This window comes from Diceros bicornis, chromosome 15, assembly GCF_020826845.1.
Source record: "Diceros bicornis minor isolate mBicDic1 chromosome 15, mDicBic1.mat.cur, whole genome shotgun sequence".
Classification (NCBI taxonomy): domain Eukaryota; kingdom Metazoa; phylum Chordata; class Mammalia; order Perissodactyla; family Rhinocerotidae; genus Diceros; species Diceros bicornis.
The window spans coordinates 43399495-43424936 of NC_080754.1; the positions used below are offsets into that span (position 1 = coordinate 43399495).

The 25442-nt window shown below is 38.0% G+C and overlaps 2 protein-coding genes across 4 annotated transcripts in view; one reads left to right on the forward strand and one right to left on the reverse strand.

The window, feature by feature from the left end:
• Positions 1–3095: 3095 nt before the first annotated feature.
• Positions 3096–15046, reverse strand: NDUFB5 (NADH:ubiquinone oxidoreductase subunit B5). 2 transcript variants are annotated; one of them, XM_058556298.1, is made up of 6 exons: positions 14847–15036; positions 8542–8630; positions 7409–7475; positions 6547–6608; positions 5380–5486; positions 3096–3326 (listed from the first exon to the last, which is right to left on the reverse strand). In XM_058556298.1, the coding sequence occupies exons 1-6, from the start codon at positions 14968–14970 to the stop codon at positions 3206–3208; spliced, it is 570 nt and encodes a 189-aa protein (XP_058412281.1). In that variant the 5' UTR covers positions 14971–15036; the 3' UTR covers positions 3096–3205. The 2 variants fall into 2 exon arrangements, with proteins under 2 accessions (XP_058412281.1, XP_058412282.1); XM_058556299.1 differs by lacking the exon at positions 5380–5486 and having other exon boundaries at positions 14847–15046.
• Positions 15047–15147: 101 nt separating this feature from the next.
• The window catches only part of MRPL47 (mitochondrial ribosomal protein L47), a 32412-nt gene continuing 22117 nt past the window's right edge, over positions 15148–25442 (forward strand). For both annotated transcript variants that reach the window (XM_058556302.1, XM_058556300.1), the window contains exons 1-4: positions 15148–15260; positions 18049–18194; positions 19046–19106; positions 22511–22607. In XM_058556302.1, coding sequence (XP_058412285.1) covers positions 15163–15260; positions 18049–18194; positions 19046–19106; positions 22511–22607 — 402 coding nt within the window. In that variant the 5' untranslated portion in view covers positions 15148–15162. The remainder of the gene's footprint in view (positions 15261–18048; positions 18195–19045; positions 19107–22510; positions 22608–25442) is intronic.

The following is a 25442-nucleotide window of genomic DNA, read 5'->3' on the forward strand; positions in this document are numbered from 1 at the left end:
TACTTATAGTCACGCTATAACATTTCTTTCTAAAAATTTAAGTTCAAAAATTTCAATTTATAGAAAATATTAAGTATATATCATATATGGAAGCACAAATAGAGAAAGCTGGAATCGAGAAGGACTGAAATTTGAGAAATGGTGACATAAGGAAAGAGATTGAGCCCAGGGAATTGACTGCTAACTCCTGTGATCTCCAGCAGAATGTATTTGTTCCTAAGGAGACTAGCATAGTTAATTTACATTGTAAGAATTTGGTACATTCGACTTTTTCCATGATTTGGAAGTGGTTTTAACAAACATTGCCCGCTAGCTATGGTCTACCTGTAATTCCATTACTCTATAAAGTCAATAGGCCTGAAGCAGAGGTATTATGGAATATTTAATAATTTTCTTGAAAAAGGAATGGACTATTTTAATCTTTAGTTGACAAAGAGAAGTCTTCCTTTATCACTTATTATGTACCAATGTAGTAGGCACTGTACGTGATTTTCCCAGTAATCTTCACAACAGTACATGGGATGAAGAACATAATGCCCATTTTAGAGATAGGGCTCAAAGAAGTGAAGGAACTTCTCAACATGAGATAGAAGGGAAGAGTAAACGCGAAGTTCCTAGTGTTACGTCTGGCCCATGTAGCAGCTACTAAATAGATGGTAGTCGTCATTATTGTCATAGTAACAGGCAAGCTCAGGATTTAATCTGAGGTCTGCTCAATTCAAGCCCATGCCTTTTTATAACACCATGCTGGGCCCTGGAGAACTACAAAAAAAGAAAACAGATAACTTAAAGATAACTCAAAACAGTGTTAAATCCATGTATAATTCACTAAACAGACCTTTCCTGTCTATTACGTCCCAGATGCTGTGAAATGAGCCTAGTCATTCCACGTACCTTTATGCTGCTTGGGATCCCACAGGTTACCACAGTGCCCTGTTCTTCTCTCTCAAACCCAGTGCATTGTAATTTCTGAGTTAATGTCTATTGTCTGTGCTAACGAGTAAACTCTTTGTAGGAATCATGTCAACTGTGATGACCACTTTATCTCCAGTATGTATCATAGTGACCAATATATAAGCTTAAATATTTGAATTGGAAAAAAGTTGACATAAAAATCAGTATAAACATATATATGTTAGCTTTATTAACATTTCTCTCCAAGAAACACTTTCTCAAACTTTAAAAAAAGCCTCCATTTTATATATATGATCCCAGTTATGTTAAAAAAGAAACAAAAGCTGAAGGAAATTTCTCAAATTTCTTTGTGGGTAAGTGGGATTATCAGTATTTCTCACAACACTCTCCATATTTTCTATGTTTTTTTTAACATTTATAATAGTAGAAAGGAGAAAATGAAAATCTACTAATGCCAAAAAGTAACCTGTCAAGTCTAAAAAAGGTGAACATAAAAGTACACCTCTATGTGTAGAAAAATACAGATATACTGTATAAAAGATATAGCATCATTTATAATCACCACTAACAAGACCTACATGCTTCCATTCTCCTTGGCCCTCTCCTACAAACTGAAGGGTTCGTGTAAGCAGGGGCTTTAAGGACAGCATGCCCTTCTCCCAAATTCTTGGGCAGAAGTAGGAGGTGGTAATTAGACTGCATATGGAATCCCCAGAACGAAAGCTGGGAGTAGCTGGGCGAGGTCGCCCTCTCGTGGGGAAGTAAGAAAATGCAACCACCCCAAACCATCTTGGCTGGATTGTCAAGAGCACTTAGGGCTCTTAAGGCAAAAGGTATTCGCTGAAGGGTGGCCTCTGATTTTTAGTTTCATGTTTAGATAGCAAAACTCATTTCTCTATTTGGCCTGAGGATAGTATATTGGAGAGCCACTAACCTACGTCTTAGGAGGCCTGAGTTCATTTTTACGTTCATGAAGAAATAAGAACATACTTCTAAAAGTCGTAATGTGCTGATAGGCTGTTATAGGTTTGGGAATAATGAATTTTTGAAGCTGAAGGTCATTTTGGAAGTTGAAGTGTAAATGTTAATTTCTGAAAATATTGAGTACGTGTTTAAAATCTCTGAGCCTCAATTTCTCATCTGCAAAATAGAGTAATAGTACCTCATAATGTCATTTTGAAAATAACGTGAAAAAATGCAGTTATTTAGCATAGTGCTCAGCAGACAGTAAATGCTTTTATAAATGACAGCCATTATTTTAGCTTTTACTCACATTTCATAATCTTTGCAGTAATCATTTTACCTTGTGGAACAACTTCTCCAGTGTTTACAAAAAAGAACTCTAAGGAATCTTAGAGATTGCATCTAAGAAAAACGCATGTGTGTATTTAAAAAGAACGATATATGGCTAAAAAACCTAATATTATAAACGGAGACTTGTTCACTGAAAAATTGTTTATTAAAGTGTTAATGTTTTATATAGTTGGTTCAATATTTGTGTAATTTAAAATCCCAAGTTGCCCCTGGTTGATCGAGATACAATACAAGCATGTGTAAGAACCACTATAGTCTCTAATGCTTAATATAACTAGACTTCTCTAACTGCCATTTGTCAGATAAATAAAACATTAACCTTTCAAAGTTATACCTTTACAAGTTCACGAGTTCCTATTTTTGAGTTTTTTAAAATTATATTTTAAATCTTCTTAAAAGAGGAAGCCAAAACCCCCAAAAGTCTTAATCTGCCTTTCACAATGTCTATGTATATCAAATCATCACGATGTGTACTTTATTTTTTTTTTTGAGCCTGGGAATCTTGCAGGTGCTTCTTTTTTTTTATATATATAATTTTATTTATTTATCTATTTTTCCCCCAAAGCCCCAGTAGATAGTTGTATGTCATAGCTGAACATGCTTCTAGTTGCTATATGTGGGACACAGCCTCAGCGTGGCCAGAGAAGCCGTGCGTCGGTGTGCGTGTGGGATCTGAACCCGGGCTGCCAGCAGCAGAGCGCGTGCACTTAACCGCCAAGCCACAGGGCGGCCCGATGTATACTTTAAATATCTTACAATTTTGTCAGTTACACCTCAATGAACCTGAAAAACAAGACTGAAACCTCACGTGCACGCGCATACACACGCACACAGAAAAAGCCTTAACTTGAACCAACATTGAGAAGTAGAGCGATGGAAGATCATTTATTCATCACACAGGACAAAAATACAGAATATATTTATTAATTTATTTTCCCCTAAAGAGAATATACTTTCTATTTGGAGAAATAAAAGATTAGTTGTCAGGAGTTGCTTTTGGAGAATGATCAATAAGTGCCTTATCAACAGTCGGATATTGATACCAGGGACCATCGCCTCTTGCACGCATTAATCTTCGTACTTCCAGCTCCTTTAACCTGTAACAAATGGAATAGCAATACTGTGATTCCAGCATTTCCAATTACAAATTTAATAAATTATCTCCATAAAGGATAACCACTAGAGGGCCAGCCCGGTAGCGAAGCATTTAAGTGCGCAGGTTTGGAACCCAGGCGTGCACCGATGGACCGCTTGTCAAGCCATGCTGTGGCAGCGTCCCATATAAAGTAGAGGAAGATGGGCACAGATGTTAGCCCAGGGCCAGTCTTCCTCAGCAAAAAGAGGAGGATTGGCATCAGATGTTAGCTCAGGGCTAGGCTTCCTCACAAAAAAAAAAAAAAAAAGAAAGAAAAACCACTAGAGAGTCTATAGCTTTTATATAAAGTATAATGTCCCTCCACAGATCCATGTGTATGCATATAGCGGATATACACCTATAAGCAAAATTTTGGACTTATTTTTTACTTTTATTATCTTGCTTATGTAGTTAGCCATCAAATACTGTTTTAATCACCAAAACATCACTTGAATTGAGGATCGATTCTCGCCCCTGTCTCTGCTCTTTGTCGGGACAGATCACTTTCATTTGAATGGTGGTAATGCGTTGCCTGTCTTCCTGCCTTTTAGATGTTAGGGCAGTGTCGCTTACACAATGCCTACTATTATGGCCACAGTGCTAGGAATTAAAAAATGAACAAGGCTTCTTGGAAGAGCTCACATGCCTTATCTATACTGGCTGTCCATCACATTAGGACAGAAAACCTCTCAAGAGCAGGAATGATATCTTACTCACCAGCCACCAGCATCATACTGTGCCTGGTCAACATCAGACAGACAATCAATACTTGTAAAGAAAAATCAGGACTAAGAAAAACAGTCTCCAACTCTAAGATCTACTTACTTGTCCTCATCCTTCTTCACAAACTGTATAATCTGTATTGTATAAAGATACTCTCCTTCTTCCACATCCAAGCCTTTCTACAAACTACCACATATTCCTGAAATAGTCCCTCTCCATCGAACCTTTTACTTTCCATTTTTATAGACTACATATTAACTTTTTCATATGACTGGAAATTAATCACAGTTTAAGAATTCACTTTACTAACCTTAACCAGCTCACTAACTCTATCTATGAGAGATGACATACCTTTGTGATTGTGGATCTATCTTTTGTTTTTTTTTTAATTTAAAGCTATTTTATTTATTTATTTATTTAATTTTCCTGTGTGAGACTTTTGGTACAAGTTTTATTGGTTACAAATGGGCAATAGCACATGGTAACATTTTTTAACTGAGGTAACATTGGTTTATAACATTATATAAATTTCTAGCAATATTTATCTAAAATGTAAACATATAACATTTGGCTTATCAGTGCCACTCCTAGGAATTCATACTGTATACTGTATACAATGTATACTCCAGATAGATTGAATAAACATGCAAAAATATATGTATGAGGATATTCACTACAGCACTATGTATAATATCAAAAAACTTGGAAAGAACCTAAGTACCAACAATAGAGGACTGGTTAAAAAAATTAAGGTACATCCATCCAGTGAAATATATTATGCAGCCATTAAAAAGAATGGGTTATATGCTATCATAGAAAGACCACCAAGATATATTTAAGTGAAATGAAGACAAGGCACAGAATAGCATTTATAAGAGGATTCCATTTGGGTTAATATATTTTTTAAATGATATACAAAATATATTTTTTAATGCATAAAGTTTTTTCTAGGAACATATATAAAAAATCCTTAAATAGTGGTCACCTCTAAGGATGAGACTTGGCGCAGGAGGAAAAAGAAATTGGGGAGGGAGGGAAGAGGAAGACTGCCTTGCACTTAAGAGTAGGACATTTTTAAAAAGAATTCCTTTTAATCTGATGGATATTATCTCCTAATAGCCTCCTAGTCTCCAACTCAAAATCTCCACTCTAGACAGGCTAATTCTCTCCCCATCGTCCTCCTTTTACATAGAGCATTATAGATATTGAAATAGGTTTATTAAATTTTTTCCTGTGGTTTGCAACCACAGGAATGGATTTTCTTCCCTGCCCTCCCCCTCCTTTTTTTTTACCGTAAGTCAGCCTTTTCAGCTTCAATTTGAAGGATAGCCAGTGTTTTTTCATAATTCTTTTCAGGACCATCAAAGAAAGTTCGGGCAATCCATCTTGATATAGGATGCTACAAGAGAAAATTTGTTTAAAATTAGTTTCTGAACAGTACTTTGCTATTCCAGTTTACTATTCTTTAAAATGACCATCTCAGGTAAACCAATAACACTTACAATGTGCCAACTACTTTATATATATTTCAAATAATTTTAATCCATTGGGTGGATACTATTTTTGTCCCCATTTTATAGATGAGCAAATTGCACAAAGTTATACAGTTACTACGTGGCAGCATCTGGACTCAAATCAGGTCTGTGTGACTCCAAAACCTATGCTCTTTCCCATTACACTACACTGAGTATCTTAAGTGGCAGATTTAAAAGCCAAATCCAGGGTTTAGTGAACCAAAAATGGAGCCCTTTCTATCAGTTAGCAAAGATAAACTAATTGTATGGCTTACCTTAAGATTTAATAATGAAGTATTTCTTTTCTAAAATATAATTCATTTAGATAATAAAACATGATGGGATATACTCTAATCAATGCATTCTCGATACAACACTTGTAAAGACAAGTAACAGAATTAATTTTGGGTTTTAGTAGTAGTGAGTGTGGTAAAATGACTAACAGTGCAGGCTGTGGAGTCAAGACTGCCTGGTTCAAACACCGGCCCTATCTCTTGGACCGGTCACTTACCCTCTTTTAAGCCTCAGTTTCCTCATCTCTAAAGTGGGAATACTAATAGCACCTTTTACATGGAATGAGATAATATTTGCAAAACACTTATCATAGTGCCTGCTACACAGTAGATGCTCAATAAATGACAGCTAGCATTAGTATTGGTAAAATCTTTCCTATGGCACCAAACTAAGGATAAATTCTGACTGTTACTCTGCTAGCTTGAGAACACACTACAAAGTCTTTCTTTAAAAAACCGTAAAGCTTAAAGTAATAAAACAATGAAGAAAATTACCAAAAGAAGTTGCTTATAAACAGTGAGCACAAAATGTATCATCTACTTGATATCAAAAATCGAATATAAAACTATTATCATAATTGCTAAATTAAGACATTAACCATTGCACTGAAAGACACCTAACAGAAAGTAACGTTCAATGACCTACACCAACCTTGAAATATTCCCAGTGTTCTGGGACATAGCCTTCTGGAATTTCTGCTAACTCAGCTTCACCTAATAAGAGAAAATAGCGATGTTCAACTTTAGTATCAGGAGTTGATAATGTTAATTCTTCACTCTTTAGGTAAGAAACCAAGTCTTGTGGTTTTAAAGAATCTTTTCTTTGTACCAATGAAGTTATCTAATATTTTAAATTCACTTCAATCTGGTTGAAAATCAATTCATTTGTTAGATATTTTTTAGATGTTTTCTTTGTGTCAGGCATTGTCTATAGGCATTATATGTATTCCCCATTTTGTTTTCATATGGTGTATCAAGGTACAATAAAAGACATATTAAAAAAAAGACATTATTCCTTCTGGTTTTCCCTATACCTACTAGACAAAACATTTTAATATTCAAGATGTTAGAAAGACTTTGAGCAGAACTTCCCATGAAAATCTAACGTTCACTGTCATTCCCAATTCCACTCTTTTTCAGAAGATTGTAATTCTCTATGTTCCAGGATAGATAAAACAATTCTTCCATCCCTTTGCCTCTCTTCCACGTCTATCTCTTTCTAGTTTCCTTATTCAGACTCGTCAAAGCTGGCTTTGGGAAATGAAGAGGAGGAAAACAAGGCTTTCTGAAGCCTTTTATGTGGCCTCTACAGAGTTGGTGACCTTAAAGGTTTTTGGAGGGAAAAAAAAAAAAACAACATTGCAGATTAAGATTTGGTTATTTTAAAATAAATTCCCATGCTTATGTTTATTTTGTTATTTAAAGAAGTTTTCCTTATAATATCCATAATTTTTTTTTATTAATGTACATAGGTTTTAAAAATTTACCAATTTGGTGGGGGGGTTGGTACTTACCAACGAATACGTTCACCAGAGTTATGCCAATTGCTACTGGAATCCCAGTCAACAAAATGTAAAATTTCTGTTAAGATTAAAAAAAAAAAAAGTTTTCACATAACCATTTCCTAACTCTTTCCTCACCCTCAAATTTTCCTCAGTACATGACTTCCTTATATTTCTTGTAACATAAACCTGCCAAATTGGAGATGCAGTATCATATTATTTATTTCTGTGATTTTCTTTTGCTCTAGCTTTTAGATGCCTATATTTAGCACCAGAAATGAAAGAAAAAAGTAAGGATTAATTGTACAAGTATAATACAATATATATTTAAGTGATTTTTCATTTTTTGGTTGAAGCAATGCAATAAAAGTTAGAACTTTTTGTATTAAGAAGAAAAGCATAAAAACATTAGGATGATTTCAACCACTGCACAGAGTTTGCGTTGGTCATCACAAGAAAAGGGGGAGCTCAACCAAGGGGTTGAAGAGGGGCAGTAAGCACAATGGGCGGGCAGGAGAAGGTCTAGACGGCAGCCAGTGCTCAAACAGCGGGTCAGAGCTTCAGGACAGCGGCAGACAGTCCAGACAATCTTCCCTCCTCTAAGCCTCTAATTTTCCTTATAGAGCCTTAAGTTACAAATATATCATCAGTACCCCGCTTCAGTCTCTGAAATCAATGCTCCTGAACAAGACAGAAATAAAAAAATCATATCCCAAAATAGTGAAGTTACTTAAAGTCTTTCGAGTTCTTTGGCAACTTAAAGAACATTTTAGTAATACAAATAATTATCCCCAAATGAATCCGTTTTCAAAGTTTTATAATTTATAGATTTTTTTTTTTTTTTTTTTTTTTGCAGGGAACACAGATTATATTTCAAAACCCCATAATCTTGAGAAGAAAGGAAAGGCTCAATTTTTACCCCCAATATGGATGAATCCTTTTTTTGAAGAAGGAAATGTTCACTAATTTAAAAAGAAAGTCAGTAACAAATTAGACCTTACTACACAATTTCACTATCTTTTGAGAAAAGAAATATGAATTTACAAAATAAAATCTTTTATAAAATAAAAGATGTTTTCTAAACAGGCAAGAAAAAATTCCTATTGGTATGTAAAGAGTTTAATTCCACAAAATTTTTAACTCACCATTAAACTCAAAAAACGCCTGTCATAGAATCCAGAAGGCTTGATGATAAACAGTCTTTTCCCATGGTCTCCACTGTGTCGCACAGGAGCTGGAAATATTAAACTACCCTGTTATATACAAGGTTCATATGGGTATACTGCTACATTCTGAGATAAAATCAGATTGTAAGAAAATGTACATGCATACATATTTAATAAGAATTAATATAAAAAAAGTATGCTTCTTTATTTGAGTACTAAAGGCAGGGCAGATAGGGTATCTTTAAACAGACTGATGTACTGTTGTAAACGACAGCTCTCCTCATTTTTATTCATTGTTAAAGAAATATCTAAATAACTGAATTTGTTTCAATAGCAGGCAGCTCTTGGTGGGCTACTTATCTTTGTTTACCTCTATAATAAATATTTGCTAATGCTGCAAAAGAAATAAATTTAAATTATGCCATTTCATCTAATGAGGCAATATACGTCAGGGACTTAACTGTAAAATAGATGGAAAGATATTTATCAACATATCTGCAGCACCTGTTCAAAAGTAAACACTAATATATCTTGAAAAAATCCCTTTGTAAGCCATTTCTGATTGTGAATATCCTCCTCTTCAAATCCTCCCCCAGATTGTATTTAATCAAGCTTCAATGGAGATACACAGAGGCAAAATTCCACTTCTGGATCTTCTTTCTACAGTATTTCCCTTTCTTGGAAGTCTGGAAGGATCACTACAGGCACTCTAAGCCCTTTCTGCTGGAAGCAGGAAAGGACCTAACTGAGGGTTACCATGTTTCTGCTGTGTAAATGCAGTCAAGGAAATTTCACATGGGAGTCACTGCAGATTAAAAAACTAATTTACCATTAAAGGAATTTCAGTCAAAACACATGTCAGAAAGATGTCTATCCTTTATTTAAATCAAGCTTAAATGTCTGGAATGCCCTCCACTCTCCTGAAGTCTGCTCTTTAGGCCCAGATGACATCTTATCTTCTAAGAAACCAGCATTCTTCCCAACGAGATGAGATCTCTCCTACCTTTGAATTGCTGTACAGTAGTCTCCCCTTACCCGCGATTTCACTTTCCAAGGTTTCCGCTACGCAAGGTCAATTGCGGCCCGAAAATATTAAATGGAAAATTCCAGAAAGGAACAATTCGTAAGTTTTAAATTGCGTGCCATTCAGAGAAGCAGGATGAAATCTTGCATCGTCCCTCTCCGTCCCAGGTTGAATCACAGCTTAGTCCAATGGATCCATGCTGTATACACTACCCGCCCATTGGCCACTTAATAGCTGTCTTGGTTATCAGATCAACTGTCACAGTATCTCTGTCCTTGTGTTCAAGTAACCCTTATTTTACTTAAAAATGGCCCCAAAGTGCAAGAGTACTGATGCTGGCAATTCAGATAAGCCAAAGAGAAGCAGTAAAGTGCTTCCTTTAAGTGAAAAGGTGAAAGTTCTCAACTTAAGGGAAGAAAAAAAATCACATGCTGAGGTTGCTAAGATCTACGGTAACTTTTATTAAAATATAGTTATAATTGTTCTATTTTATCATTAGTTATTGCTATTAATCTTACTGTCTCTAATCTATAAATTACACTTTATCATAGGTATGTATGTATAGGAAAAAACATAGTATACACAGGGTTTGGTACTATTCATGGTTTCAGGCATCCACTGGGGGTCCTGGAATGTATTCCCCTCAGATAAGGGGGAACTACTGCACCCTATTGTAAAACAATTATTCATGTCATTAAATGTGCTAGATAATTGTTATTACTATTAACTGTCCTAAAGTATACTTCACAGCACTAAACTCTCTGCAAATATTTTGAGACTTCATGATTTGTTTTTGATATAATAGGGCAATCTGCTTACAATTGTGGGAGATCAAGATTTGGCCAACCTGAAATATGTCTCTTTACCTTGATTGTTTTCTCTGACGGACATTTGACCTCCCCCACTAACTGCCCAAAGAATTTAACATAGAAGACCTGTTCCAGGAAGGAGTTACTGTCATATGATGGCCGTAATATAATTTAAAATAGATGTTACAATAGAAAGGCACCAACAGGCCCCTCTTATCAAAAACTCTGTCTCTTGCCGGCCACATTCTCCAAGTGGCCCTGCTAGGAGTTGCCAGACAAATATTTACATTTACAAGGGAAATTGCCATTTGTAAAGGTATCTCCCTCTGTACTGGGAAGAGGGGGGATGACCTCATCTCTAAAAACTTATCAGTGTGAAAGGTGAGGCCTTAAATCTGCATCATAACCTTACTCTTGTTTACTGTGCTTTTCTGGTAATCTCCCATAACTGACTCCCCCCACCCCCAACATCCTCCTTTGTCTTTGGCTGAAGATGGTATTTAAGATGAGAATCTCTGCTATTGTGCTGAGAAACTCAGTTTCCCTGGTTTCTCCCATGTATACACATTATTAAATTTGGTACTATTTTCTTCTGCTAACCTGTCTTTTTAATTATTTGGCCAGCCAGAAGAATCTTAAGGGAAAAGGCGGAGGGGGATTCTCCCTCTTCCCCGACACAATCTAAAAATATTAGAGTGAACATTAGCTGAACAACAGATGACTGCCAGGATTTCTGGAACTCAGATCCTCCTGCCTCCAAAATAGGTATCTTTTACCACTCTCTAAAGCCTGGAATTTCTCAATTAGGTATTCATTAATTACGTGGAACTAAGGTTTCAATAACCAATTTTTTTAAATGCAAATAACCTCCAGAAAGTTCTGTTTCTGAAAACTGTGATATTTGTGAGGATCAAATAAGATAATGTAGGATTTTTTTGTCTCCAAGACAACAATCAAAAATTGGTCATTTTCCTTTTTTTTTTTTAATTTAATTTTTTTCCCCCAAAGCCCCAGTAGATAGTTGTATGTCATAGCTGCACATCCTTCTAGTTGCTGTATGTGGGACGCGGCCTCACCATGGCCAGAGAAGCGGTGTGTTGGTGTGCGCCTGGGATCCGAACCCAGGCCGCCAGCAGCGGAGCGCACACACTTAACCACTAAGCCACGGGGCCAGCCCGAAAATTGGTCATTTTCTTTCCCATTCTCAGACTATTCCCAGTTAATGGCACCACCAACTCAATTATCCAAGCTAAAAGTCTGTCATCTTCCTTGCACTTACCCCTCATTCATCAGTTGTCAAGGCCTCTTGATTCTAAAATTCAAACTTTCCATTTCTTTCCATGTCCTCTTTATCTCACTGGGTTAAGTAATCGACATCCCCTATAAGTCATCCAATATGCAGAAGCATCTTCCTATTTTTTTTTTTTTGTGAGGACGATCGGCCCTGAGCTAACATCTGCCAATCCTCCTCTTTTTGCTCAGGAAGACTGGCCCTGAGCTAATATCCGTGCCCATCTTCCTCTACTTTATATGGGACGCCGTCACAGCATGGCTTCACAAGCGGTGCATTGGTGCGCACCCAGGATCCGAACCCCAGGTCGCCACAGCGGAGCGCATGCACTTAACCACTATGGCACTGGGCTGGCCCCGGGAAGCATCTTCCTAAAACACACTACTGATGTTGCTCTTCAGCTAAAACACTGCTGTCTACAAAATAGTTAAGATACTTTGGCTTTGCATTCAGTCCTCCCTTCCCCCAATTTGGTCCCAACTTCCTTTTTTTAGCCTTCTCTCTCAACACCTACATATCCCAAGAGCCCCATATTCAGATATATTAGAAAACATATCCTTTACTTATCTGCCAATTGCACCTGTTAAAACTATCCCCAGAATCCAGTTAAAACACCCCATCTTCCATATCTGAATTAACTCCACACCACTTTGTCTATATAATCATTTTAATACTCCTCTCAGTTTTTTTAAACCATAATATGCACACATCAGTCTTCAACATTAAAGTTCCCCGCAGCTGAGGGGAGAACTTAACCTATTCTGGAATCACTTGATATTTGACATTTAATAAATAATTTAATTAAATAGAATACTTTTATCTGCTTATTTTCCGAGAAAAGTTTTCACTTAGGGTGAATGAAGATAACATGACAGTAGTAAATGTTTAAGAAAAGTGTGGCCACAGGGCCCTGCAGAAGGCTAATGTCAGGTGGTGTAGATTTTTCCCACTCACTATTCACAACTACCTTATGAGGTAAGTTAAAATTATCATCCTCTTTCTCTCTCTCTTTTTTTTACTTTTCTTATGGTAAGAGACAAGTTCATTTCAAAATGACATTTCCAGAAAGATGCAAAATTCTGCAGAAATACATTTCAGGGTTATAAATACTTGTCAATAGGAAAGAGATTAGTTTTACTTTATTGCCCTGTCAAGTCAACAGAATATAAGCACACTTATAATAAACATCCTCTTTTTTAAAAATGAAGAATTGCAGGTTCTGAGTAATTAAAGTGCTTTCCACTTAGCTTCCAAGATGTAATGACCCAAGGTCACACCGGTACTAAACTCTGGAGACAGGATTTGAAGCTAGGCAGTCTAGCTCCAGAGGAAACAAACTAGACAAGGTTCTCCACTTTGCTGGATCTTACATTCTTGTAGTAGCAGACATAAACAATAACAGATTAAAACCTTTCATTCCACCGCGACAGATAAGGCTTCACATGCAAAATACCTCTGAGAGCAGGTACACAGCTGAAACACAGTAACCTTCAGTAGAACTAACAGCTTCTTTCCTGCTTCTAGTGGAAAGGGAATAGATTCTCTGTAATTATTGTTCTGGACTTCCAAGAATGGAGAACAGTGTATAAAGAGGATCTGGGGGTGAAATTTTACCTCAGTTTATCTCCAGCTAGGCCTGATTAAATACTATCCAGAGGAATATTTGAAGAGGAGGATTTTTGTAATCATAAATGGCTTACAAGGGGATTTTATCAAGGAATGTTAGCAAATGTTGCTTTTTTTTGGTGAGGAAGATTGGCCCTGAGCTAACATCCGTGCCAATCTTTCTCTATTTTGTATGTGGGATGCCTCCACAGCATGGCTCGATGAGCAGTGTGTAGGTCCATGCCCAGGATCCAAACCAGCGAACCCCAGGCCGCTGAAGCAGAGCCCGAGAATTTATCCACTACGCCACCCAGCCAGCCCCACATGTAGCTTTTTAACAGGTTCAAATTCCTGCTGAAACTCTGTTGAATACCACTGGTCTTTTCCATCATTTTTCCAGCAAGTCCTTATGTACAATGCCTCATAATGTGAAGTGACATAATTCAAATTAAATTGGGAAAAGGCAAGAGGAGTAAACAGAAAAAGATATTTTCAGGTTGGAGAAGATCTTTTTTGGCTTTAAAGTCAATTTTACTTCCTCTCCACATACTTGTATTGCATAGGGCAAACAGCTTAGAAGTATATCTTTGATCAAGAGGATTAAATGAAGTAATACCTTTAAAATCTTAGAATGGTGCACAGCACATAATAAGTCCTCAATAAATGCTAGCTGCCATTATTATTATTAAATTTAGTACAGTAGCACATTATTTTTGTAATACTTGAGTCACAGTTTCCTCATCTGTAAAATGGGGATAATAATGTACTTACTTTGCAGAGTCTTGGAAAGAATAAAATAGACTGAATACAAAGCATTTGATGCTTTGCTATTATGATTACTTCTTTCCCTAGAATTCAACCCAGTCTCCAATGGGCTCCAAATGGCCCTCCCGTCAGTGCATTATGACCTTCCTAGGATCTAAGGTCTTTTCTTTCATGAGTCTTTTCCTCTCCAAGAAAACATTAAAAATTATTATTTATGACTGGGTTGACATAAAACGAATACAATGCAGGCTGGATCCATTATCCCATATTCCTTAACGTTATAGGTTTTTTTCTGATTTTAAAAGAAAACATTTTCGTGGACCCCTAAAAGTATCATGTAGGCACTGCCCCTACTGGATGAGTTAGCCCTGAGCCTCTCCACCTGTCTACATACTACTTAGCATCAGTGGGCTCCTCAGCAACGTGACTTTCCATTTTGCGGGACTAGAACCTCATGCAGGTGGAACGTGCAAAGAATCCGGTGCCTGAGAAACATGGGTCTCAGCTCTATGCCTTTCTAACCTCAGCTTCATCCGCAAATTATCACCAGTTGGGATGGCTGAATGGCAAAGTGTTTCACAAATGCTAATTAATAATTTAAACCCGATCGATTTGATTACTTTAGGAAAACCCTCAATCTCCTCAGGTAGCCCATGCTCTGTCTCTCTGAAGCCCCACGCCCGCAATTTCTTCCGGCTCCCTCCAAATCCCACCAAGGTCACCCGGGAACAGTCCTCCTTCCTTCACCCCGCAACCCCTGAGTGCACTTTCTCCCAAAGCCAGCACCCACCGACAGTCTTCGGAAAGCCACGGGTGAGGAAGCCCCCGAATCCAAGTCGAGAGCCAAGGCGGCGACCAGATAGAGAGGCCACCGCAGTGACCGCAGCCCTCTGCAATAAACTCATGCCCGCCATGGCTACTGCGGGCAATACAAAACCCGGGTGGATAACGGGAGCCGAGAGAGCCAATTTACCAACGAGCGCGAAGGCGGAAGGTGGCCATGTTGCGTGAGGGCAAAGCCAATGCCGCTTCTCTGCATCCGGTCGGCGTGAGACGCCGGAAGTGACGTCCCTGTTGGCGGAAACATGGTTTGCTTACGCGAAAAAATGGCTGCGGCCGGTTTGGCGGTTGTTTGCAGAAGAGTCTCAGCAGTCCTGAAGGCTTCCAGGCCGTTAATAAGTCCTCAGGCCCCTGCTGGCACAGGGTAAGTGATGTGAGGAGTAGATTTGTCCACCTCTCCAACTTTCGACCTTGTTTGGTTGCCAAGATGCTGAGAACAGCTCAAGGATGGAAAGGCCGCCGGGATGGCTGAGCTTGAACCCACCTTTGTGAGGAGTGAATGACTTTGAAGAAGTCGCCCACCTCCGACATTTCCGTTCCTTCCTCAAACATTTTGTTGTCACCTACTGTGGACCAGACAGTACTTGGGGTCTGTAGATGCCCAGTATTTGTTGAACTAAACCTAGAGGTAGAGAGCATCCTGTTTGGCTGGGTGAGTTGGCAGGAACTTCACTGAAGAGCTTTAGACTAGGAACTGAAGGTGGTGTCAGATTTGGATGGATAAAGAATAGGCCTTTGTACTTCCACAATCTGGCACAAAGAAATTGTTAAGTAAATATTGAGTGAATACATGAAAGTAGCCAAATGAACGGGAAGTCGCCCTGCAGGTGTGAGAAAGGAACATCCTATACATGGTGTTCCTTATTTCTGGAAAGATAGCTTGTCTTCTGGACAGACTGATCATTTTTGACTTTAGGGTTATATGGTTTCCTCCCTTTTGTTGGCTTTTGTTTATAATGAGTTGAATTTTATAAATAGTTGGGTATGTCAGATTTTTATTTTAGAGAAAGTAATGTATGTGCTCGTGAATCCAGCACAGACAATTATTTATCTATTCTGTGCTACAATATTATTACTTATGCCAACCTCAGAGATAAGCAATATTTTTTTTGTTTTGCAGAAGCTTAGAGGTTGTAACTTGATCAAGGTGGCAAACTTTAATCGTCTCTTCCATCTCATCATCCTTTTCCCTTAAAAAATTAATTTTAGATTTTTTTATTATTATTGTAAAATGAATATTTGTTCATTTGCAGACACTTTGGAAAATAGGGTATTTTGAAGACAAAAGTAAAAATCAACTATAATTGTACCACTCAGAGATAAACAGATTTCCTTCCATTCTTTTTAACTTTGCATATATACACATACTTGTAATTTTATAATAAAATCAGGATTGTTTACATATACGCATTTTTGTGCTCTACCATTGTTTCCTCAACTTTCAAACCACCAGAAATTTTGTAAGAGTAGTACAAAGAATAGCCATATACTCTTCACCTATATTAACCAATCCTTAGCATTATGTCATGTTTTCTCTATCTCTTTATATCCATAGCTTTTTTTTTCTGAACTATTTGAGGCATGTCAGAATTGTAAATGTCATGACACTTCAGCATATGTCTCCTTATAACATGAACATTGTCTTAATAACCACAGTACTACAATAATCACACTGGGGAATTTAATATCGACCCACTACTATTATTATGCTGCTGTTATCTAGCGTACAGTCCAAATTCAGATGTCCTCAATTGTCCTGCTAGTTTCTTTTTTTTCTTTCTTAACTTTTTGTTCAGGGTCATATCAACGATCGTTTATTGCATTAGCTGTCACATCTCTTTTAGTCTTCTTTAATCCAGAACAGTTCCTTTTTTTCTCTTGCATGACATTGACATTTTTAATAGTTTTTTGTTTGTTTGTTTTGTTTTTTTTGTGAGGAAGATTGGCCCTCAGCTAACATCCCTTGCCAACCTTCCTCTTTTTGGTTGAGGAAGGTTGCTGCTGAGCTAACATCTGAGCCTGTCCTCCTCTGTTTTGTATGTGGGACGCAGCCACAGCATGCCTTGATGAGCGGTGTGTAGGTCTGTGTCCGGGATGAGAACCTGCAAAACCTGGGCCCCGAAGCAGAGTGCACAAACTTAACCACTACGCCACTGGGCTGGCCCCTGACGTTTGTAATAGGATCAGCCTTTTTAGAATATCACTGCATTTGAATTTGTGTGATTGTTTCCTCGTGATTAGATTCAGGTTAAATTTTTTTGGTAGGAATACAATGCCTGTGATGCACTTCACTATTGTGTTTTAAATTAATTCCCCAGGTCATTAAATATTCTTTGAAAACGTGATTTTTAAATTACTGCATAATAGATTATCATGCAGATCCACAATAATTTTCTTAACCATTCCTCTGGTTGCATGTTTATGTTATTATCAATTATATTATATTTCGATATTATATTTAATGCTTTAATAGACATTTTAATTTATCACCTCCCATCTATGATTATTTCTTTAGTTGAAATTTCTAGATGTGGAATTCCTGAGTTAAAAGAGGAAGCGTTGGGACCTCTAATACGTGTTGCAAAATTCACCTTCAGAATGTTTCTGTCTGCTCATATGTATGTGAAGGACCTAAAAATATTACCTTAAGGGGCTGGCCTGGTGGTATAGCAGTTAAGTTCATAGGCTCCACTTTCACTGTCTGGGGTTCAAGGCTTCAGATCCCAGCACAGACCAACGCACCGCTTATCAAGCCATGCTGTGGCAGCGTCCCATATAAGGTAGAGGAAGATGGGCACAGATGTTAGCCCAGGGCCAATCTTCCTTAGCAAAAAGAGGAGGACTGGCAACAGATGTTAGCTCAGGGCTGATCTTACACACACACAAAAAAATGTTACCTTAAAATATAATTATGTCAGTATATTACCTCTGAAATTATGTGAGTGTATTAACCTCTGAAATTATAGGGTAGCAACATCTACAATGCAATATTAAAAATAATTTCTAAAGCATTTTATAAGTTTATTGTTTCTTGTGCAGAAACCCTGAGTAGGTTTTTTGACATTGTAGATGAGGAAATGATTCTGTTTATTGCTTATAAAATCCAAATGTTATAAAACTTTAATCACCTGTTTATATCTGTTCAATTGCAGATTTTCTCTTAGTCTGTTGCTTAAGAGTACACCAAATGTCACATCTTTTCACCAGTGTAGATTACTTCATACCACGTTGTCGAGGAAAGGGCTGGAAGAATTTTTTGATGACCCAAAGAATTGGGGGGAAGAAAAAGTGAAATCTGGTGAGATACTTGGGTTGATTGATATTAAACGTATTTATTGAACTCTCCATCATTTTGGATTATTTGTCCAGTTTGGGAATTATTTAGGTGTTTTTTTTTTTAATTTCCTTTGGAAATGTCTATTAGGGAAAATTAAAAGGACAATATAATAGTAGAGTTAATTGTTCCTTGGCAGGTTGGTAAAGGGTTTGGAAGAGGAGTAGATTGCAATTATTAACTAAACTGAGGTTTTGGGTTTGTTTTAGAGATAATTGAAAATTAATTTATATTGGGGGCCGGCCCTGTGGCTTAGCGGTTAAGTGCTCGCGCTCTGCTGCTGGTGGCCCGGGTTCGGATCCTGGGCGCGCACTGACGCACCGCTTCTGCGGCCATGCTGAGGCCGCGTCCCACGTACAGCAACTAGAAGGATGTGCAGCTATGACATACAACTGTCTACTGGGGCTTTGGGGAAAAAAAAAGGAGGAGGACTGGCAATAGATGTTAGCTCAGAGCTGGTCTTCCTCAGCGAAAAGAGGAGGATTAGCATGGATGTTAGCTCAGGGCTGATCTTCCTCACAAAAAAATAAATAAATAAATAAAAATAAAATTAATTTATAATGATATAATGTATTTTGACATTAGACTGTGAAAATACATTCTATACTAACATTTTTTGAATGCTATTGCCAGTCACATTACTAATATTTTCATATGTTCATAATTTAATCCTAATTATATATTATACTATAATGTAATAAAGCTATTGTACATTTTACAGATAAGGAAACAGGTTTAGAGAGGTAATTTGGTAATTTGCCAAAGGGCACATAGCTAGAAAATTATTTCATGTTATTAATTTATCATTTCAATAGGAGCTTCATGGACCTGTCAGCAATTAAGGAACAAGAGTAATGAAGATTTGCATAAACTTTGGTAAGTATACTGAGTACATTAACATCTAGTTGTTTGAAGCAGTTACAGTATAACAATGAGGTATAGACTTTACATCTATTTGATATAAGAAATTGAGTAAAGTGATTTGTCTTATAGTACTGTGGATGATATATAAGATCATTAAAGATTTTATAAATTCGACACAGGTTAAATTACATTAAAACAAATGTATCAGAGTTCTCAAGTAGTTAGGGGTTTAGAAATTTTCCTGTAGCTGCTACGAGTCATACTAACAATTTCAGTAAACTAATGAAATGGGGAAGAGTTGGTCATTTAGGCCTTCCTCCTTTTTATTGCCTTTTGCATAGTCTGGAATCTTTAGCTTATTTGCTTTAGCAAAATGTGTTGGAGGGTGCATTTAATTGGGAATTTAAGTAGATTTCTCTGGCAGGTTCTCCTGAAGAATTAGAGAGGGTTGAGAGGATTTAAGACAGTGCTGCATTTTTAGTTGACTATATATATATTTTTTTATTGAGGTATAATTGACATAACATTATATTAGTTTCAAGTGTACAACATAATGATTTGATATTTGCATATATTGCAAAATGATCACCACAATAAGTCCAGTTAACATCCATCACCATACATAGTTACACAATTTTTTTTTCCTTGTGATGAGAACTTTCAAGATCCAATCTCCTAGCTACTTTCAAATATGCAATATGATATTACTAACTATAGTCACCTTGCTGTACATTACATCCCATGACTTACTCATTTTATGACTGAAAATTTGTACCTTTTGACCCCCTTCACACATTTCACCACCGCCTACACACATTAATTGACTATATTTAGCCCAAAGATATGTTTTATTTGGACTGTACTGTTTTTAAAATTGGGAAATTTCACACAAAAACAAGAATTTCTGGCTTCTCTTGAGTAATCAGACCTGGGATCTGGCAATGCTGGACCTGCATTCCTACATGGTACCAACTTCCCCATCTAGGTGGAGCAGTGCACACCGCTTCTTACCCCTCCTGTTGATCTTTCACCAAGCCCACATCACTCATAATGGTTATCTGTCTAGACACTGTAGCCATTTAAAGTTTTATCCTTTGATTTAAAGAGTTATTTATCTTTCTTTTTTTAATAACTTTTTATAATTTTATTTATTTATTTTTTCCCCCAAAGCCCCAGTAGATAGTTGTACGTCATAGCTGCACATCCTTCTAGTTGCTGTATGTGGGACGCGGCCTCAGCATGGCCGGAGAAGCGGTGCGTCGGTACGCGCCCGGGATCCAAACCCAGGCCACCAGCAGCGGAGCGCGTGCACTTAACCACTAAGCCATGGCGCCGGCCCATGAGTTATTTATCTTACACGGCAGATTAAAGAATTGTAAGGAACCACTAATATTATAGGCTTATTCGTGTGATTCAACAAGAAATATATATTTGGTCTTTGTCCCCAGTTCCTTGACACACAGGTCCTAGATCCCTTGGAATTTCCTGGGTGATAGAATTGTCTTTTGTTGTAATAGGCAGTTCTTGGTAGCCCCTAGATAGATTCAGGATAGAGGCTGGTCCAGAAAAGCCAGTTAGATTAGAGGGTGGAGTTTTCAGCCTCACCACCACCCCCACCTCTGGGGAGGGGAGAGGGGCTGGAGATTGAGTTCAGTTAGTGGCCAGTGATTTAATCAATCATGTCTACATAATGGGAAAAAACTATATAAAAAATCTTAAGCAACTGGGTTTGGAGAGCTTCCAAGTTGGTCAACACATGCAGGTGCTAGGAGGGTGGTGTGCCCTGAGAAGGCATGCAAGCCCCGCCCCTTCCCATGTACCCTGTCCTATGCATCTCTTACATTTGGCTATTCCTGAGTTGTATCCTTTATAATAAACCAGTAATAGTAAGTAAAGCACTCTCCTGAGTTCTGTGAGCTGTTCTAGCAAATTATCAAACTCAAGGAGGGGGTAGTAGGAACCCCCAGTTTATAGCTGGCAGTATGGGAGGCCTGGAACTTGCTATTGCTGTCTGAAGTGGGGAGCAGTCTTCTGGGACTGAACCCTTAAATCTGTGAAATTGGGCACTAGCTCTAGGTAGTTAGTGTCAGAGAGTTGGAAAAGTGGTGTTGGAAAAGACAATATGTATTTGGTGTCAGGAGGGAAAAAAACCTCTCATTTGGTGTCAGAAGTGTTATGTGTAAAACAGCACAGATTCATTATAGAAAAGTAAGTTGTATTAAAGCACTGTCAGTGGGTTAGTGGTAAAGGGATAATTAGGGCTGTTTCAATATTCATTGTGGTTAAAACCAAACAGTTTATCTTCTGCCACTCCTTCCCCCAAAATTGTCTTCTTCCATAGTGTAAATTACCCCAATCCCTTTGTCTCATTTTCAGTGCCCTCCACATTTATTTCCTTTCCTTTCTTTCAGCTCTAGTTCTCAAACAGATTCATTCACAAAACCTGCCCCCTCTTCAGCTCTGCCACGTCAATTTGTTTGGTTGTGTTTCCTTTGGTTTCCTTTCCAGCCTAATGAATCCCATCTCTATGAAGCTTTCCATGGTTGTCTTAGCTAGAAGAGAGATCTCATCTCTCCCGCTTAATTCTTCTGGTACTTGTTGTTCTATACCACTCAGTACACCACATCACATTACAGTTTCAGAGGCAGCATGGTGGAGTGAAAATAGAATGGGTTTTCACGCAGGGCGTTCAGAATTTGAATCTTGAATTAGCTATGTGCTCCGGAATACTTTACTTCTCTCAGCCTTATTTTCTTCATTTAGAAAGTGGAAATAGTACCAACCTCAAAGGCTTGTTGAGAGAATTAGATGAAATAATGTATATAAAGTGCTTAGCGCATTGCCTGGCATACAACAGGCACTGAATAAGCATTATCTTCCATCTTCTCTTTTCACGTGGAATGCAGGCACTATATCTTATGCTTTTTTGTAACTCTCCTGGCACTTAATACAATATGTGGCACATGGAAAATTTATTGAACAAGTGAATAACGATAGATATAGCTCTTTTTAAAGTATTATTCTTTGTAATGATATTCTATATATTGAGATTTTTAAAGGACTTTTGAGTACAGATCATTAATTTTGATGTCAAAAATCACAACTTTAGGGGGCCAGCCCGGTCACGCAAGCAGTTAAGTGCGCGGGCTCCACTGCGGCGGCCCGGGGTTCGCCAGTTTGGATCCCGGGCGCACACCGACGCACTGCTTGGCAAGCCATGCTGTGGCAGCGTCCCATATAAAGTGGAGGAAGATGGGCACAGATGTTAGCCCAGGGCCAGTCTTCCTCAGCAAAAAAAAAGGAGGATTGGCAGATGTTAGCACAGGGCTGATCTCCTCACAAAAAAAAAAAAAAAATCACAACTTTATTAATATAGCCGCAGAATAGTATCACAAGGTTCGTGTTCTTTGTTATAGGTATGTCCTACTGAAAGAAAGAAACATGCTTCTAACTCTAGAGCAGGAGGCCAAGCGGCAGAGATTGCCAATGCCAAGTCCAGAGCGGTTAGAAAAGGTAAGACGTGGGATGCTGGAGACTATTGTCTGGACTAAAAGCTAAAAGGTGGGAGTGTATGGTTCCTATATTTCTTGTCATGTAGATTTTTTTGTCTATTTCTTCTTGATTTTTAGTAAATTTACAGAGTTGTGCAGCCATCACTGCTATCTAATTTTAAAGCATTTTCATCACCCCAAAAAGAAATCTCATGCCCATGTGCAGTCACTCCCCATCCCTACCTGCAGCCCCCAACATGTGTGGACGTGTGTTTTCATTTCTCTCGGGTAGAGATACCTAGGAGTGAAATTGCTGGGTCCTGTGGTAAATCTATGTTTAATGTTTTAGGAAACAACCCAGCAGTTTTCTAAAGTAGCTACACTATTTTACATTTCTAGTTCTAGTTTAGCCACTTACTCATCAATTAGGTCAAGTTTTTTTATGCATTGTTTTTTTATTGTGGTAAAAAACACATAACATAAAATTTACCATCTTAACCATTTTAAATGTGTAGTTCAGTATTGTGAAATATATTCACATTGTTGTGTAAAGGTCAACTTTTGTTTTTTGCTGAAGAAGATTGGCTCTGAGCTATCATCTGTGCCCATCTTCCTCCATTTTGTATGTGGGATGCTGCCACAGCACGTCTTGATGAGTGGTGCGTCAGTCTGCACCTGGGATTCAAACCTGCAGACCCCGGACTGCCGAAGCAGAGCATGCAAACTTAACCACAATGCCACTGGGCCGGCCCCAGAGGTTAACTCTTTTTTAAATTAGCTTTCCTCCATGGTTAAAAAAATCCTTATTTCCACTCCTAGAAGTAATCAATCGTACGTGTTTCCTTTATTCATCAGAAATTTTCTCTGCATGTGGAAGTGTGCCTAATTCTTACTTACACAAATTTGTGTGTACTGGCTGTACTCTTCTGAAACTTGCATTTTCCACTTACCTGGTATATCCTGGATATTTTTCCATATCAGTATATGTAGATCTGCCTTTTTTTTTTTTCATGGCTGTACATGTTTAAGATATTTCTTCCATAGAATTTTTATGTTTGATTTAGTTAGATTTATCAGTTTTTTTCCTAGGTTGCTTTCAAGATCAACTCTCCATTGATTTTTCTGTGCCGTAGTAAGTAGTCAGTGAGAACAGAATTCAGCTTTTTGTAATAGCTTTAGTCTTGCTGCCTGACCTCAGCTGCTTCAGTTTTCTTTCCCTACGCTACTCACAACCATTGTTGCCACACTGCCTCTAAGAGGGAGGGACCTGATACCCCTGGAGAGAGTCAGAGAGAGTTTGGAATAAAATCTCAATTATTTACCCTGATTATGGAGGTTATTCTGACTTAGTGATAATTGAGTTACATAACATTGTTGGTTTTTTAAACTTTATTTTGACATAACATGAGAACGACAGAAAAGCTATGAGAATAGTACACAGAGATACCCTTTGCCCAGATGCCCCATGTGAATATTTTACCGTATTTGCTTTACCCTTCTTTGCTTCCTTCTCTACATAAGCACATTTTTTTCCTTAGCTGTTTGAGAGTAAATTATATACACGATGTCCCTTTATCCATAAATACTATGTGTATGTTGCCAAAAAATAAGGATATTTCCTTGCATATCCACCGTACAATTTTCAAAATCAAGAAATTAGCATTGAGGGGCCGGCCCAGTGGCACAAGCGGTTAAGTGCGCGCGCTCCGCTGCGGCGGCCCAGAGTTCGCCGGTTCAGATCCTGGGCGCGCACTGACGTACGGCTTGTCAAGCCGTGCTGTGGCGGCGTCCCATATAAAGTGGAGGGAGATGGGCGTGGATGTTAGCCCAGGGCCAGTCTTCCTCAGCAAAAAGAGGAGGATTGGCAGATGTTAGCTCAGGGCCAATCTTCCTCACAAAAAAAAAAAAGAAAGAAAGAAAAAAAGAAATTAGCATTGATACAATACTACTGTCTAATCTACAGATCTTATTCAGATTTTATCAGTTATCCCAACAGTGTCCTTTATAGTAAAAGAAAATCCTGGATCACAGATTTTCAGTTGTTAGGTCCCTTTAGTCTCCTTTAATCTGGATACTCAGTCTTTTTTTGTACTTCATGACATTGACATTTTTGAAGAGTATAGGCCAATTTGGGTTTGTATGATGTTTCTCACGATAATCATGAGACTCACAGGAATATCTTAGATGTGATGCTGTATTCTTCACAGTGCATCATATCAGGAGGCAGGGGATGTGGATTTGCTCTCTTACTGATGTTGTTAGCGTTAATGATTTGGTTAGTGTCACGTTTCTCCACTGTGTAGTTACTCATTTTTCTTTGTATGGAGATCGTGTAAATATCCTGTAACCCCTCAAACTTTCACTCACTAGTTTTAGCATCCATTGATGATTCTTGCTTGAATCAATTATTACTATGATGTTTGCTAAGTGGTGATTTTCTAATCCTATCATTCATTCCACATTTATTAGTTAGCTTTCCTATGGAAGGAAGAGCTCTCCCTTCTCCCTATTCCTTCCTTCCCTACCTCCCTTCCCTACCTCCCTTCCCTTCCTTCCTTCCTCCTCATGGATTCCAGTCTTATTCAATGCATTATGATCCTTTAATATCATCATTCCAGATTTGGCCGGTGTGGGTTCCTTCAAACTGGCCCCTGTGTCCTCATTCTTTGATGAGGCACAGCAAGATGTTCTGGATTCATCTTGTACTTTTCCTGCCCCAACCCTGGAATCAGCCATTTTACAGAGGAACCCTGATTCCTTTTAATGGAGAATGGTATGTTTAGAAACTAAGATCTGGGCAGTAGGTGTCTTCATGGCTACATAACATTTGTAAAGTAATATGATTTTATTTTCAGGT